This window comes from Microtus oregoni, unplaced genomic scaffold (assembly GCF_018167655.1).
Source record: "Microtus oregoni isolate MIOR12 unplaced genomic scaffold, Mior012 000011F_ref0000422, whole genome shotgun sequence".
NCBI classification, from domain to species: Eukaryota; Metazoa; Chordata; class Mammalia; order Rodentia; family Cricetidae; genus Microtus; species Microtus oregoni.
Genome location: NW_024543070.1, coordinates 31,305,388 through 31,323,415, shown reverse-complemented (window position 1 = coordinate 31,323,415; position 18,028 = coordinate 31,305,388). Strand labels below are relative to the sequence as shown.

Sequence of the window (18,028 nt, the reverse complement as noted above, 5' to 3'; positions counted from 1 at the left end):
TTATACATACATATCTATGTAAGTACAATATATTTACAAACACATGCATATGGAGAGTGTCTCCCAGGGATGTTTCCTAAGTGCTAGCTTTCATTTCTTTCATTTAAAAACACTGTGATTTTCTGTGGGAAAGGGTTAAACATTATGAATGGTTTCTGAAAGAATTAGAAGTATTTTATTTTATTTTATTTATTTATTTATTTATTTTTTTTGGTTTTTCGAGACAGGGTTTCTCTGTGGTTTTGGAGCCTGTCCTGGAACTAGCTCTTGTAGACCAGGCTGGTCTCGAACTCACAGAGATCCGCCTGCCTTTGCCTCCCGAGTGCTGGGATTAAAGGCGTGCGCCACCATCGCCCGGCTAGAAGTATTTTAAAAACCATTTTCAGAAGCAATTTTGTTGTCAGCAAATCTGCTCGGCAGTTTCACTTGCCTTTCTTTGTGGACTGAAGAATTTCAGATGCCACTAGAAACAGAGGCGTGTAGTTTCCTGGAAGTGTTAATGCGGTTTTAAAAAGAAAGTACATAAACATTCCTAAAATCTACTTAGGAAAGTGATGGAAATAGTTTCACATGGAAACAATACTTGTTTTCTTTCCAAACTTATTTTTCTTAATTTATATCCACTATTAGCTTTAATTTTGACATCTGAGAAGTTTTATATTGAATTTGATTCTATTGTTACTCATGAATGGGGCAAATAAGAATTTTGCATAATTGCTTTTGCCTCTTTCTGAGGTGTAAATGGGGAAAACACCCATCACTGAAAATTTGAAAAACCCTGGGGTATCAAGAAACATATCCAAATAAATAGATATAATATCACCACCGAGAGCAATGCTGTAGTGCTCTAACATTCAAAATGTCTCTGTGCAAAATTATGCTAAGGAAGGAAACATTATCTTTAATTTGATTTACTCTTCCATCAGGCTTTGCTATGTTTGGTCTACAAGTACAAAGAAGTATAAAAATATGCAATCTTCGTAGGGAAAATATGATCCCTTAAGAATCATAATTATTAAAATATAATTGTTTATCATGAAAAAAGACATTTCAGGTTCAGAGCAAAGGAAATTCATCAGAAAACAAAAAGTTTATGCAGAATTCATATGGTTAACTCTTGCTTTCCTATACCCCGAACTAGGACAAGCAGAGGACTTGTCCCCCCATACACATCAGAAAGGCTGTTAGAGAAAAGAAATGGACTAAAATATTAAAGGGTTGTCTTGTTTCCGATGGCCAAATTTCGTCCTGTGTGTGGCGTGTTAGACACTAATGACATACGATTTCTCACTGACAGATTAACAGCGTCAATACGGCCTCTCTGTCCATCGCAGCAAATTGATCCTACATGCCACTGACAAGGGCAGCCTGCACTTAATGACCTCCATTGTTGAAGGATGGGAATGAAAAATGGCTGAAAGGACAAATAAATCTTGAAAGTTTCCTGAAACAAATGTGCTGAAAGTGAGTCGTTGAGGGATCACAATGGAAACCCATGCCCAGGCGTGGCCCCTGCCCACCTGTTCTTATCAAAGTCTGGCTTCTTCTGTTCTGTATCAAGAATTGCTTTAATTTGATCAAAGAAATGAGGAGAATGTTCTTATTACAAAAACAGGATGCTAAGTATTTGAGGGTTTCTGTTGATGCGATAAAACATCATGAAAAAAGCAACATGGAGAGAAACAAGCTTTTTTCTTCTTAGAGCTAAGGCTCATCATCCAGGGAAGACAGGGAAAGAACTCAAGCAAGGTAGGAACCTGGAGGCAGGAACTGAAGTAGAAACCATGAAAGAATGCTGCTTTCTGGCTTTATCCTCATGGCTTGTTCACCTACTTTTTTTTATAACACACAGGACCACCATTACAGGGGTGGCACCACTCAAGGTGATTTGGTCCTTCTCATATCAATCATTAATTTCAAAATGCACCACAGGCTTGCCCAATGGCCAATCTGGAGGAGACAATTTTTGGTTGAGGTTTCCTCTTCCAAAATGATTCTAGCTTGTGTTAATTTGGCATAAGCCTAGCCAGCACACTGTTTTCTTTGCCACCCACCACTGTCTAAGTGCCCATACACTTTTTGTTTGAGCCTTGATTAAGGAAAGACAAACAATATTAAGCTATTGCTTTCTTCTTCCCAGGGACTAACAACTAACATACTTGATACAAATAGCAATGCAAAAATGCATGAAAGGATTGAAAAATGCTCTATCTACACAGAAAGATCTAATTCTGATGTATGCTTTGAGAACACTAGGACATGGTCAAATGGTTGTGTTTTCAAATCTTTTCCAAACCCACATTTCTTTATCTGCCACCATTAACTACTATTTCAATGCAAATTTGTAAAGGAGAGTCTTCTAAACAGAACCCTTGAAAAGAGGGTCTTCTAAAGAGCATTCTTCTAAAGAGCGTATCTCTAAAATGTACTTCTAAAATACCCCCTTCTAAAGAACAACAAAGGCATCCACATAAAACAAAAAGCACTGACTCTGATAGAAGCAAAATGGGGAATAGTCTTCAACTCATTAGCACAGGAGACAAATTCTTTAATAGAACACCAACAGCACTGACACTAAGGTCCACAAATAAAAAATGCGACCTCATGAAACTGAAAAATTTCTGTAAGGCAAAAGACACCATCAATTGGAAAAATCTACAGAATCAGAAAAGATTTTTACCAACTGCAGATCCAATAGATGTCTTCTATTCAAAGTATATGAAGAATTCAAGAAGCTAGATATAAAAAACCAAATAATACAATTAATGGGGCACATATCTAAACAGAATTTTCAATAGAGGAATCACAAGTGGCTGAGAAACAAAAAAATGCTCAACATCCTTAGCCACAAGGGAAATGTAAATCAAAATTACTTTGATTCCATCTTACACCCGTCATAATGGCTAAGATCAAAAACACAAGTGATAGCTCATGCTGGTGAGGATGTGGAGCAAGGGGAACTCTCCTTCCTTCACTGCTGGTGGGAGTGCAAACTTTTACATCCATTACGGAAATCAATATGGGAATCATCTACCTCACTAGCCAGCTGTACTGCTTTTGAGCATATACCTAAAGGATGCTCAATCACACCACAAAGACACTCGCTCAACTACGCCTATTGCAGCTTTATGCAAAATGGGAATCAACATAGATGTCCCTCCATTGAAAAACGGATAAAGAAAATGTGCTACATTTCCACAATGGAGTATTACTTCCCTGTAAGAAAATTACACCATTAAATTTCAGGCAAATGGATGCAACTAGAAAAAAATCATTCTGAGTAAGGTAAGCCTAACCCAGAAGGACAAATATGGCATGTATTCACTTATATGCAGATATTCATTGTTAAATAAATCACAATAAGCTACAATTCACAGACTCAGAATGATTAGATAAAGTGGAGGGCTTTAGCAGGAACACATGGCCTTCCCTTGGAAGGAAAAAATAGAATAAATTTTGCAAGTAGACTGGGACAGGCAGGTCGAGACAGGAATAAGGAGGATTTGGTGGGTTGGGGGAAAAGATGGAGGGAGAGAGTACAAAGTGAGACAGCTGCACACTGCCATACTTCCTGACTTGACAATAATAGACTAAACCTCTGAAACTGTAAGCCAATCCCTATTAAATGTTTTTCTTTATAAGACTTGTCATGGTCATTGTGTCTCTTCACAGCCATAGAAACCTCTCTTCACAGCCATAGAAACCTAAATTAAGTCAAAGGTCTTCCCCAAAGATATTATTTTTCAACCATCTCTCTTGATCCTCTTAACTATACTTCTTTCTTTTCTGTCCCCCCCCCCCCCACCCCCCATGACAGGATTTCTCTGTGAAATAATTCTGGCTGTTCTGGACTCACTCTGTGAAACACGACTAAATGAAGCATGATTAATAAAAACTCAGGGTCAGAAATTGGGGGTCAACCTGAAGATCCCAAAAGAAACAACCAGCCACTGGCTCTTACCTTGACCTCAGTTCGAAAATGGCGATCCTGCCTCCAGGAATCTCAGAATGAGACTGTGTTGAGAATTGTTTCTTCCCATTTTGTAATCTTCTCTAGGGCTGAGATTACAGGCATGCACTACCTGGTTTCTATGGCAACTAGTATAACTACTGGGATTAAAGATGTGTGCCTTTTTGGCTACCATGATTAAAGGTGTGTGTTAACATAACCTGGCCTGTAAGGCTGACCAGTGGGACTGTTTTATTCTCAGATCTTCAGACAGTCTTTATTTATTAAAATACAATTGAATTGCCACTATAACTCTGTAGATGAAATGAGCCTTGAACTCACAGAGATCTGCCTGCCTCTGCCTCCCAAGTACTGGGATTAAGGGTGTGTGCCCCCACTGCCAGGTTTTGAACATACTTCTAAAGAGGTCCTTCTAAATGTCACACAGGGCACATAGAAGCTTTAACATCCATCTGATCAGATGCATGAGAAACAAGAACATTCACAAACGCAAACAAATTTCAGCAACATAGCTTCATTTTGTTTTAAGAATGATTTGCTATGATTTCTCTTTTATTTTATTCATAATATATTATCTTGTGAAGTAATTTTAATTTATAGTTGAGAAAATTGAGATTCAAAAGAGCAAATAACTTTCAAAGGATCATTTCCATACTGTTCAATGAAATTTTTACTACAGACCGAGGCTTTTGCCTTCCTTACAACTCTGTAACAGAAATGAGTGTAGAACTGAACTTCTAAACCATAACTCATAGCACACCAGTATGGGTGATGTCAATAGAAGAGATGCATTAACTCTAATCTTTAAGGCTAAGTCAGTTGTTAAATAATAACCATTATTTTAATTTTTAAAAATTGAATTCTGAGGAGAAAGGTTCAAAGGGAAACCATCTTATATTGTCTCTAAGTGTCTAGGGAGAAAGTGGCTATATTGTGGCACCCCCATAGTATAGCTTTCTTTCCCCTTTTCATCTCATGGAAGATCTTTCCTTCTTTTCATTCACATGATTTTCCTTTTTCCTTTTACCAAAACATAGGACTTTACACACAGAAGTAGGATTTCCTGCCATTCCCAGTAACAGGGGTGGAGTGGGTATTCAGCAGTAACTGCAAACGTCTAAAGGATCTTCATACTGAGCAAAATAATAAGAACGTGAATTTGGGGAATATATATCAAAAAGAAGATTTAGAGACCCATTGTACAAAGTCATATACAATTAGAATTAAAACCCAACTTTACAATAGCAAATGTATATCTGCAAACTAAGAAATTAATTATGATTTATGGTAACAATAACTAAATGCAAATAAACATTGCAAAAGGATCACAAACTGAGAATTTTGGGTCTTAAATATTTTTCAAAATTCAATTCCTAACATTGATATTATTTAATTATGTAATTTCACATCATTATTACTATATTACAATAAAATTTAAGAAAAAGAAACCATACCATTTTTATGCTATAATAAGTAGTCTCCTATTGATGACACACCACACTGGCTATGTTTACATTTTGGATGACTCACTTAAGGTATTTTATTTAAAAAAAAATAATACCTTTTTCTTGTCACAGACTGAAAAATTGAGTGACAGCAGTCTGTCATAGCCATTGAAGAAGGCTTCCTTCTCCTTCAAGAAAATCGCCTGCATCCTTTGATACTCTTTGGCCAATCGCAAGTTTTCTGCCAGTGACTCTTCTTGAAGTTTCTAGAAGAAAGAAATGTATGAATGTGTATATATACTTAAAATCATTCAGAACTGTTACAACTTTTAAAATATTTGAGTATTTTTTTAAATACTCAAAGCACTTTAACACATAAAATAGAAAAATCCAAAATCATAAATAAAATGTGTGTTTTGACACCAACATGCTCCTAGGATATGCTCAGTTTCTTCTGGGTGCTGGGATTTGGGTTTATTTCCTTCTTCTTCATTTACAAAGAGTGATGTGTGATTTGCCTGAGTGTGCCTGCCTTTTGTCTGGCCCTGGGCTCACATGGGTAGATACTTGTGTCTATAGAATTTGGGTGTGGACACTCAGAGAAAACATTAAATAATGGGAGACAATAGGACTGGTGATGGCCCAGTTTGTGAAGTATTTACCACACAAACAGGGGCCCCATGTTCCATCCTAAGAATCCCAGTTGAAAGCCAGGCTTGGTGGTGACCAGTTACAATCCAATTACTAGGGGGCAGAGACAAGAGGATCTTGGGCCTTGTAGCCTAGACTGAGCAGCAGGGATCCCTAGCTCCAGTGAGAGATCATATTTCCCATAGAGACAGCTGACCTAAGGTCATTGGAGCTCATAGACTCTGGACCAACACTTTCGGAGCCTGCATTTGGACCATCCTATGCCCTCTGCAAATGTGTGAGACTTGCGTAGCTTGGTCTCTTTGTGGGGCTCCTAACAGTGAGTTCAGGACCTGTCCCTGGTGCTTAGACTTTTAGGGACCTGCCCCCCCCCCACATGCTGCACTACCTTGCCCAGACTTGATGGAGAGGGAGGAGTTCAGTCTTGCCTCAACTTGATGTGCTATTGCTTTTTTCAAGCCCACAGGGGTCCTCCCCCTTTCTGAATGAAGACAATATGGGGAGGTGGGAAGATGGGAAACTGGAGGAGAAGAGAGAGTTGATACTGTGGTTGGTATGTAAAATAAATGAAAAAATGTTAATTAAATAAAATAAAAAATGTTAAGAAGAAAGAGAAGGAAAGAAAAAAGGAAGGAAAGAAGGAAGAAAAGAAGGAAGGAAACAAAGAAAAAATGAGAGAAAGAAGAGGGAGAGAGAGAGAGAGAGAGAGAGAGAGAGAGAAAGAGAGTGGATGCCAGAGGAACCACACCTGTGGTTGTCTTCTGACCTCTACACATGCACTACGGCATGGGCATTTGCACATGCACACACATGGAGAAAATAAGTAAAATGTAATGAAAACTAAAAGAAATTTGCTCTAGATGCTTCAAAAACTATAATTTACTAACATACTTTAATATTTTCAAATCTAATCATTCTTTTGGTGTGAATCCATCCTGAATTAAAAATGCTTTAATATATAACTCACCTTGCTGATAATGTTTTGAGATCCATAAAGAGATTAACTATGATGATTAAACTACCAGATATAAAAATAACTAGAGTGAAGTAACTAAAGCATTCCTCTGTGAAAGACACTACCCCATCAAGCCGTTGGTTTTGTTGTTAGAAATCATACGTGGTACAAAAATATGAACAGGAAATGTAATTCAGCAGAAAATTGCCTGTACAAATATTTCTGTATTTATACAGTCAAGATTTATTAAGGCCAACAGACATATTTCTCATGGAGGCCTGATCTCCCTATTGATCCTAAATGATGAACACCATGTCACAAGTGCTCTTCAGGAAGCAAAAATGATGAACTGAGATCCATCTCCCAAGTCCTTGTACTCATTCTGGTGCAATTATTCAACATACTACGAAGTTGTATCTTGTAAACCTACCTAAGTTAACATAGAATTATATTTTCTGAGGAGGACAAAGATTGTGAATATTTTCATTTGGTGTAGTCACTTTTTAAATGATACTTTTTGATACCGAAACATTCATTAAAATCTAACTCTCGGAGGAGTTGAAGCCCTGGTAAATGTTCCGCTGCTGTCAAGATAAGGATCATTTTAAGGGTTTTTTGATGGTTTATTTGCTTGTCTGATTCATTAAACATAACAATTTTTAAAAATTACCTTTGAAGTTACATGATTGTGTGTATGTGTCCGTTCAGTTACATTCATGCATTATGTGATTTTGTAGATTAGAGGACAATGTTGATATGAAACTTTGTGGACTGAACATTGGCTTACAATATTAGGTAACTCATTCATTCTTTCTCTTGTTTATTTTCTCATTCAGTTATCTACTCAGGACTTTTTATTTAGTTACTTGGACTTGATATCATGCCTCAAGGATTTTGCAGTATTGTAGAAAATTTTTATTAACAAATACACAAATACATAATTAGCTTGCAATATTCTACATGTTTTGTATTTTTTGATTTACATATATATTAAATTTGTCCAAAATAATATTTTTAATACTGTACTTATTGTTATTTATTTGGGCCTCATTATTAAGAATGATTGAAATGATGAACCTTGGGAGTATATCTTGATAAAAAGAAAACTTGTGAATGCATGCTAATAGTTTTCATAATTTAATATGTAAGCATTTAGCATGATATATTATCTAAAATCAGTTCTTAATATTTGATAACTAGGAGATATGACAATTTTCCCCAGTGTTTTATTAAGAAATTAAACATATGAATACGGAACTGAACAGTAGTTACTTTGTTAGTTTCATGAGTGCTGAGAAGTTCATGAGACTTGTTCAGTCTAAAGGTATGTTTCTCTGAAAATGAAAAACCTTGGTATGTGAACAAGAGCTAAAGAGACAGGTTTCATCCACAGAATACAAGAGATGGAACAGAAAACCTCAGGTACTGGAGATTTGAGAGATGAAATAGACACATTGGTCAAAGAAAATGCTAAATCTAAAATGTTGCTGACAAAACTTCCAGAAAATTGGGATTTTATGAAAGACCAAACCTAAGAAAACTAGAAAGAGAAGAATCCCAGGTCAAAGACGCAGAACATGTTTTCAACCTAATCATAGAAGAAAGACCTTTTAACCTAAAGAAGGAGATGCCTACAAAGGTACAAGAAGCATACAGAACACCAAATAGACTCAACCTAAAAAGAAAGTCCCGTTGCTCTATAATAACCAAAACACTAGATTTACAAAACAAAGAAAAAATACTAAAAGTTGCAAGGGAAAAGAATGAGTGCACATGCTACCACCGCCACCCACCACCACCACCACAAACACCACCACCACCACAAACACCACCACCACAACACCACCACCACCACCACATACACCTCCACCTCCACCACAAACACCACCACCACTACCACCACCACAAACACCACCACCACAAACACCACCACAAACACCACCACCACCACAAACACCACCACCAACAACAACAAAATAAAAGTAACTAATAATGATTGGTTATTGATCTCTCTAAATTGCAGTGGAATCAACTACCTAAGGAAAAGATACAGACTAACAGAATGGATGTGAGAACAGGATTCAACCTTTGCTGCAAACAAGAAATACACCTCAGTGTCAAAAACAGATATTACCTCAGAGTAAATGGTTGAAAAAAGATTTTTGAGGCAAATAATAGACCTATAAAGCAAGCTGTTGTAGCCATTCTAATATCTAACAAAATATACTTCAAATTATTATTAATGAAAAGAGATGGAGAAGAAGGGCATTTCATAGTCATCAAAGGAAACGTTCAACATGAAAATTTTCAATTCTTAACATCTGTTCCCCAGATGTAAGGGTATTCGCGTTCATAAAAGAAGTATTATTAAGCTTAAAACACACATCAATATGTAAGGACATATTGATAGGGGGAGACTTCAATACCCAACTCTCGGGAATGAACAGGTTATCTAGACAGACAGTAAACTAAGAAATACTGGAACTAACAGATGTTATAAACCAAATGGACCTAACAGATATCTACAAATTATTTCACTCAAACACAAAAGAATACAACTTCTTCTCAGCACTTCATGGAATTTTATCTAAAACTGACCAAATACTAGGTCATACAGCAAGTCCTAACAGAAACAAGAAAAGTGAACTAATCCATGCATCCAATTAGAATACCACAGATTAAGGCTGGATTTCAACAATAGTAACAACAGAAAGTCTACAACTCATAGAAACTGAACAACTCTCTACTGATTGATAACTGGATCAAGAAAAAAAATGAAAGACTCTCTAGAATTCAATGAAATGAATACACAACATATCCAACTTACAGATCACAATGAAAATCATGCTGAGAGGAATGTTCATAGCACTAACTACCTACAAAAATAAATTGGACAGATCTCATATTAGCAATTTAACAGTTCACCTAAAAGGTCTAAAATGAAAATCAGTCATCACACCTTAGAAGGAAATAAATAATCAAACAGGGATCAAATCAATGAAAGAGAAACAAAAAGAACAATAAAAAGAATTAGTAATCTGTCAATAAGAATAAACAGCAGCCTGCAGAAATGGGAAAATATCTTCACCAACCCCATATCTCACAGAGGACTAATCTCTAAAATATATTAATAACTCAAGAAACTAGACATAAAAAACCCATATTCCAGGTGCAGGTCTAAACAGAGAATTATCAACAGAAGAATCTCAAATAGCTAAAAGTTCTACGTTCTTAGCCATCAGGGAAATGCAAATCAAAATGACGTTGAGATTACATCAGAGGCTAAGAAAAAAAACCATGAATGACAGCTTGTACAGAGAGGATGTGGAACAAAAAGAATACTCCTCCACTGCTGGTGGGAGTGCAATCTTGTACTCTTTGGAAATCAATATGGTGGTTTCTTAGAAAATTGGGAGTGGATCTACGTCAAAACCCAACTATACCATTCTTGGATATATATTCAAAGGATATTAAATAATTCCACAGGACACTTGATAAACTATGTTCACAGCAGCATTATTCCTAATAATGGGCCTGGAAACAGCCTAGATACTCCTCAAGTGAAGAAAGATGAAGAGAATATGGTACATTTACACAATGGAGCATTACTCACCTGTTAACACGAATGACATCAGAAAATTTGAAAGCAACTGAATGGAACTAGAAAACAATGATCCTGAATGAGGTAACCCAGACACAGAAAGACAAACAAGTCACATACTCAGTCATAAGTGGATATTAGCTGTAAAGTAAAGAATGACCATGCTGCGATCCACAGTTTCAGAGAGGCTAGGTAACAAGCATGGCCCATTGTGGGATGGGATGCATGGGTTTCCCTGGAAAAGGGAAATAGAAGCCATCTCCTGTGTAGACTTGGGGCCAGCAGGAATGGGAACATGAAGGATTGGTTGAGGGGTGGTGGTGTGTGGAGGTGGAGAGTATTGAAAGAGACATCTTGATGAGGGCATTTTGGGGTCAGGTAGAAATCCAGTACAAGGGAAACTCCCATAGATCTACAAGGATGACTCCAGCTAAGACTCCTAGCAATAGTGGATAGGTCGCCTGAACTGGCCATCTGCTCTAATTAGATAGGTAAGTACTCAATTGCCATTAGAGTGCTTTTCTTCAATGAATAATGGAAACAGACACAGATCCACAGCCAAACACTTGGCTTCAAGAATCCTGTTCAAGAGGGAGGAAAGATTGTAAGAGTCAGGGGGATCAAGGTCATTACAAGCGAACCCACAGAAACAGCTAACCTGGGCTTATAAAAGCTCACATACTGGAAGAAAAGTTGGGAGCCTTCATGGGACTGATATAGGCCCTCTACATATGACAGTTGGAAGCAGTGCATGTCCCTGACACTTTGATCAGATAAATAACTTAAATAGACCTATAACCAACCCCCACAAAAAAGAAGTAATCAAGTCTCTCAACCCCCCAAAAGCACAGGGGCAGAAAGTTTTACTCATAATTCTATCAGACTTTTAAAGAAATGTTAAAGCCAATACTTCTCAAATTAGCCTACAAAATAGAAAGAGAAAGAACATTGCAAAAATTCATTTTATGAGCTCACAATCACCCTGATACTCAAACCACACAAAGATTCAGCAAAGAAAGCAAATTGCAGATCAATGTTCCTTATGTATATAGATACAAAAATAACAAAATACTCACAAACCAATTCCAAGAGCACATAAAAAAGATCATCCACCATGATTAAATAGGTTACATCCCAGAGATGCAGGAACAGTACAACATATTAAAATCCATCAATATAATCCACCATATAAAAAAACTAAAGGGAAAAAATGACATGATCATCTCATGAGATGACAAAATTCTCTTTTTTAATTTTTTTTATGATTTATTTATCTTTATGTGCATTGGTGTGAAGGTGTCAGATTCCCTGGAACTGGATTTTCAGACAGTTGTGAGCTGCCATGTGGGTGCTGGGAATTGAACCCCGGTCCTCTGGTGCTTTTAACCCCGGTGCTCTTAACCACTGAGCCATTTCTCCAGCCCTGAGATGACAAAATTCTTTTGACAAAATCCAGCACCTTTTCATGATAAAAGTCTTGGGGAGATTAGAAATACAAAGGACATAAATAAACATAATAAAGACAATTACAGCAAACCTATAGCTAATATTAAATAAATGAAGAGAAACTCAAAGCAATTCCACTAAAACAATAAAGAAGACAGGCTTTCCATTCACTCCATATTTATTCAATGCAGTACTTGAAGTTCTAACTAGAACAATAAGACAACTGAAGACGATCAAGGGAATACAAATTGGAAAAGAAGTCAATGAGTCATTATTTGTAGATGATATGATAGTATACATCAGCAACCAGAAATCTCTACTAGGGAACTCCTACAGCTGCTAAACACCTTTAGCAAAGTGGCTGACTACAAAATTAATTCAAAAAAATTTGTTGCTCTTCTAGATACAGACGACAGATTAAAAAAGAAACCAGGGAAAAACTATCCTTCACAATTGTCCCAAATAATACAAAGTACCCTGGTGAAACTCTAACCAAGCAAGTGAAAGACCTATATGACAAAACTTCAAGTCTCTGAAGAAAGGAATTGAAGAAGATATCAGAAGTTGAAAAATCTCTCAGGTTCATGATTCAGTAGGATTAACGTGGTCAAAAAGGCCATCCCACCAAAAGCAGTCTATAGATTCAGTTCAATTCCCATCAAAATTCCAACATAGTTCTTTACAGACCTTGAAAGGACAATACTCAACTTCATATGGAAAATCAAAAACCCAGGAGAGCTAAAATAATCCTTTACAAAAAACCAAGAACCTCTGGAGGTATCACCATCCTTTACTTCAAGTTGTATTACAAAGCTACAGTAATAGAAATGGCATTTGTATTGGCATGCAAACAGACAGGCTGTTCAATGCAATCAAATCAAAGACTCAGAAGTAAATTCATACCTCCATGGAGACCTGATTTTAGATAAAGAAGCCAGACAAACACAATGGATAAAGAAAGCATTTTCCACAAATGCTGTTAGTCTAACTGAAGCTCTGCATGTAGTAGATCAATATTTACCACCCTACACAAAACACAAGTCCGGGCAGATCAAAGACCTCAACATGAAGCCAGATACACTGAACCAGATAGAAGAGAAAGTGGGGACAACTTCCCAAACAGGCCCCCAGGCACAGGCACTAAGATTGATGTTAAATTGGACCTCATGAAACTGTAAAGTTTTTTTTACAAGGCAAAGGACCCTCAGTAGGACAAAATATCAGCTAATATCCAAAAGAAATAAGGAACTAAAGAAACTAGAAATCAACAAAACCAAATGTTCTAATTCAAAAATGGTGTATGGGTTCTTAACATAAACTTCTCTATAAAAAATGTCAAATGTATAAAAAACACTGAAAGAAATGTTTAACATCCTTAGCCATCAGGGAAATGCAAAACAAAACTATGTTGAGATTCCATATTACACCTGTCAGAATGGCTAAAATCAATAACACAAGTGACAGCGCGTGCTGGTGAGGATGTGGAGCAATGGGGACTCCTCTGTTGCTGGTGTGAGTGCAAACCTGTACAGCCACTTTGGAAATCAATATGGTGGTTCCTCATAAAATTGGGACTCAATACACTTCATTCTTAGCTATACCATTCTTGGGCATATGCCCAAATGACACTTCAACTTACCACAAAAACATCTGCTCAACAATGTTCATAGAGGCTTTATTAATAATAGCCAGAAACTGTAAACAACCTAGATTCCCCCAATTATCATAAAACTGTGGCATATTTATTGGGTGCTACTCAGCTTTTAAAAAATAACAATGAAATTTGCAGGTTACTGGATGAAACTGGAAAAACATTATCCTTAGTGAGGTAACACAGATGCAGAAAGACAAACATGTTTTTGTGTATTACTTATAACTGGATATTAGCTATTAAGTGAAGGATGACCACTTCACAATCCATAAACCCAGAGAGGTTGGTTAATAAGGAGTTCTTAAGGGGGGAAACACAAGGCTCTCTCTGGGAAGGGGAAATCGAGTAGATTGTGCGGGTGGGTTGGGGGTGAGTGAGGATGGAATTAGAAGGGATCAGGTGTAGGGGGGGTAGAGAGCATGGGGAGAGGAATTGGTGGGTATTTGTGGGGTGATGTGTGGAAACCTAGTGTAGTGGAAACTCCCTGAAAGCTATGAGGGTGACCCTAGTGAAGACTCTAGTAATGTGGGATATGGCGCCTGACCTGGCCATTTTCTGTAACCAGGCAAGGCTATCAGTGGTGGGACTGGGACACTAATGCAGCCAACAAACCTTCCACTTACAATCTGTCTTGCCTGCAAGATGTGCTGAGGCAATGGTAGCTCAGAACATGCGGGAGTTGCCATCCAGTAACTGATCTAATTTGAAACCCATGCTATGAGAGGAAGTCCATGCTGGACACTACCCGAATGGCCATGAACTGGAGGCTGGATAGCCTACGAGTCCTAGGACAACCAAATGTGACTGGAAAAAAAAAAGTCAATGAAATGATTCCTCATGATACTATGTTATACTCATAGATCAATGCCTAGCGCAATCTTCATCAGAGAAGCTTCATCGGCTACTGATGGGTGAAGATGCAGAAACTCACAGTCAAACATTAGAGAGAGCTTAGGGAACCCAGCAGAAGAGGGAGAGGAAGGGTTATAGGAGTCGGGGGTCGAGGAAAAGTACCAGAAGCACACAGCCCACAGAATCAATCACAGAATCAGGGCTCAGGGGCTCACAGAGGCTGAAGCTACAAACATGGACCCTGTATGACTCTGTGCTAGGTTCTCTGCATGTACATTGTGACTGGAAGCTTGGTGATTTTGTGGGGTTTTGTGGGCGTGGAGGTATTTCTGACTCTTTTTTTCTGCTCTTGGGATCCTTTTCCTCCTACTGGGTTGCCTTGTCCAGCCTTGATATGAGAATTTGTGCCTAGTCTTATTGCATCTTGTTATGCTGTGTTTGGTTGATACCCCTCAGAGGCCTGCTCTTTCTTTGAAGGCAGAGAAGGAGTGGATCTGGGGAAGAGGGCAACTGGGAGGAGGGGAGGGGAGGAAGAGGGCGGTGACATCAGGACATATCGTATGAGGGAAGAATAAATTAAAAACAAGGAAAGCAAGAAATTGGATACTGAGAATTAGTAATAGTGAAGCAGCTGACTCTCAGGAGTGATGTAGGTATCCTCACAAGGACGTGTGTCCTGAATCTTTACTCTGAGAAAGTATCTGAGACATTATTGTTCTCACTTTACAGGTGAGTAAAGTCAAAGCAAAGGTATATCAGATGGGGAAATTTGTAGTTTTGGAAAATGGCCACAAATTATTTCTAGTCAAATATGGTTTTTTTTTTTTTAAATCTTGTCATTGTGGAACTGGAGTATGCCCTTAATCCCAGCCCTGGAGAGGAAGAGGCAGAAGAATATCTGTGAGTTTGAGGCCAGCTTGATCTATAAAGTGAGTTCCAGGACAGCTGTTACACAGAGAAACCATGTCCTAATAAACTAAAGACCAAACCAAACAAACAAAAAACAAATGCAAAAAATCAAAACATAGAACTTGTCATTCCATATACAGGTGAATTCTACTCACTCCTCCCATGACTGTTCAATTTGTGGTTTATCCAGCTAGTTGCATATGGTAGAGATAATTTTGTGAATTTTCTGCTAGTATATAGAAAGCATACAGCTTCTCTATCCTTTTCTTTCAGGACATTCAGCCCTGTAATGACTACCATGTGGTCTGGGATCTAGGTCACAGAGGGAGAAGATATGCCAGTGGGTCAGTGAAGAGGACTGATAACAGCTGTCGTTAAATGAATTATAGAGAGATAGATCCAGATCTCAGATCTAAACTTTTCAGCTGATTGTTCGGAAGTGAGACACAGAGACAATCTCTTCCCCTTATACCTTGTCCAAATTTGTGAATCATAAACATCATAAATGGATGGCCACATTACACAATGAAGTTTTGAGGATTGGTTATGATCATAACAGAAGCACCAATATCTTATGCAAAAGCACACAGCTTTTAAGTGGAGTACCTGGGTTATGACCCAGACAGATTGGCACCCGATCACACTCTTGTATGCACTGCCCTGTTTCATGAGTCAGCGCTCTTACAAACTTTACTGTGTTGTTCTCACAAAGCCTAATGGCATCCAACAACAAAGACAAATAGCTAAGCTCTATGTTCTCAGTCCAGATTTGCCTAGGAATCTGGCACAACACAGCTTATTAACATAGACAAAGCTGGCTGCTGAAGAAAAGGAGAGCTTTGGTCCCTGGGGGAGCAGCTCTTCACTGTAGGTCACTATGAGCTTGTTGGTTTTGCATAAACCATCTCTTGTGATATTTTATTTTCATCATTTATAGCTCTTGATTTCATTAGGAATGACAAATTTGCTGAGAAGAACTAGTTGATGGACTCTTCAAGCTGAAGACCCTAGAATTTAGATTATGGATGAATACAAGAGAGAAATTATATCATTAAGGCCAGTGAAATTCCAACCAGCCACACTCATCCTGGGGAAAGCCTCAATTCACAAAAAAAATATGCATTTTAAAATTTAAGGTGTACATAATTTAAAGAGATTAAAAAAAACCCTTGATTCAAACTAAAAAATGGCTATGATTGAAACATTTGCATTGTATGCATATATGTAGAAAGTCTATATAGTTGCCTTAAAAGATGCTATACAATAATCATGCTGTAACGATCCATCCATAGCCTCAGTGATGTTTATTATAAGTACTTGGGTCTGGCTCTCTGGGCAGAGTGGACAGGTTCTATCAGTAAGTATTCTAACAGAGTTGCCATCTCCTGACCCACTTCTAAATCAAACTCTCCTGTCCCGATGTATTTATCTGTTGCAGTTTCTTCTGTTATTTACTGATGATCTGCCATTTGAGCTTTGCTTATTAAGTTTGCTGCAGACTTCTTTTTACTTCCCTCCTGGCACGCTGCTGGGAGTAACTGCTTTGTCTACAGACTCATGTAAACTACACCATATCAACTTTAGCCCCACCTTGCATCAAAAAAGAACTGACTTCCTTCAGAAAACACCGGAACACAGAAGCTGTATTGTTAGAATTTGTTGACAAATTCTATTCCAACATGCTCACTAGCTTTTCTCTTATCTTTTTGCTCATTCAGTTGCTTGTTCTACAAACCTTTACTAAGTTGATTCTGTGGTCCCAGCTCTGTGGCTAATCTAGGGATTAAAAAGATTATGATATGATAGCACTCGCCAGGGTTTCCAGGCTAGGATGAGAAGGGCAGAAGTGCAAACCTATCTAGGTGATGTATAGTGGAATTGAGATCAAAGTTACACTGTCACCTGGGCTGGCATACACTTGTCTAAATTTGAGAGTCAAGAGGAAGGTTTTCTTGGTCCTTTAGGATTATTAGGGTATTGCTATATAACTTGTTAACTAGGCTCAAAATCACCGTGTTAATTGTTGTGCAATCTTTTGGCTTTAAGGTAGTGTTAATGACATAAACAAGGCAAGCCACCCACACTGCTCCACCTCCACCCCATGATGCACAGTGTTGTAACTCAGGTCCAAATGCAAGCATTGAGCTTTCAAGCATTTGTGGCCCCATAGAGCAGCCCAGGGACTACATAGTCTGTTCTAGTTTTGATACTGAATGTTGCACAGGTGCATGGGTTGAAGACTCCCCAGCTAGGTATTTCGGGAAGTGCTGAAACTTCAGGAGTCCAGGCCTATGTGCAGGGAACAGGTCATGGGTTTCCTGGATGTATAATGTCTCAGACACTTTGATTTGTTGTTGTTTTCTGACTGATGTGAAGCAATCACCTTTCCTCCTTCATACTTCGCCACCATGGTATTCTGCCTCACTACAGTTCAGAAACAACAGAAGGGGCTAAACACAGGCTGAAATTTCTGAACCTGGAAGCCTAAAACAGTCTTTCCTTCTTTAACTATTTCTCGTTAGGAGCTTGTCAGAGTGTTGGAAAAGTG

At 38.0% G+C, this 18,028-nt stretch overlaps 1 protein-coding gene across 1 annotated transcript in view; it reads right to left on the bottom strand.

Moving 5' to 3' along the window:
• Window positions 1-18,028, bottom strand: part of LOC121453584 (coiled-coil domain-containing protein 178-like) — a 316,272-nt gene that overhangs the window by 107,194 nt on the left and 191,050 nt on the right. Inside the window, exon 17 of the mRNA XM_041660455.1 lies at window positions 5,532-5,681. Within this exon, the coding sequence (XP_041516389.1) occupies window positions 5,532-5,681 (150 nt within the window). The remainder of the gene's footprint in view (window positions 1-5,531; window positions 5,682-18,028) is intronic.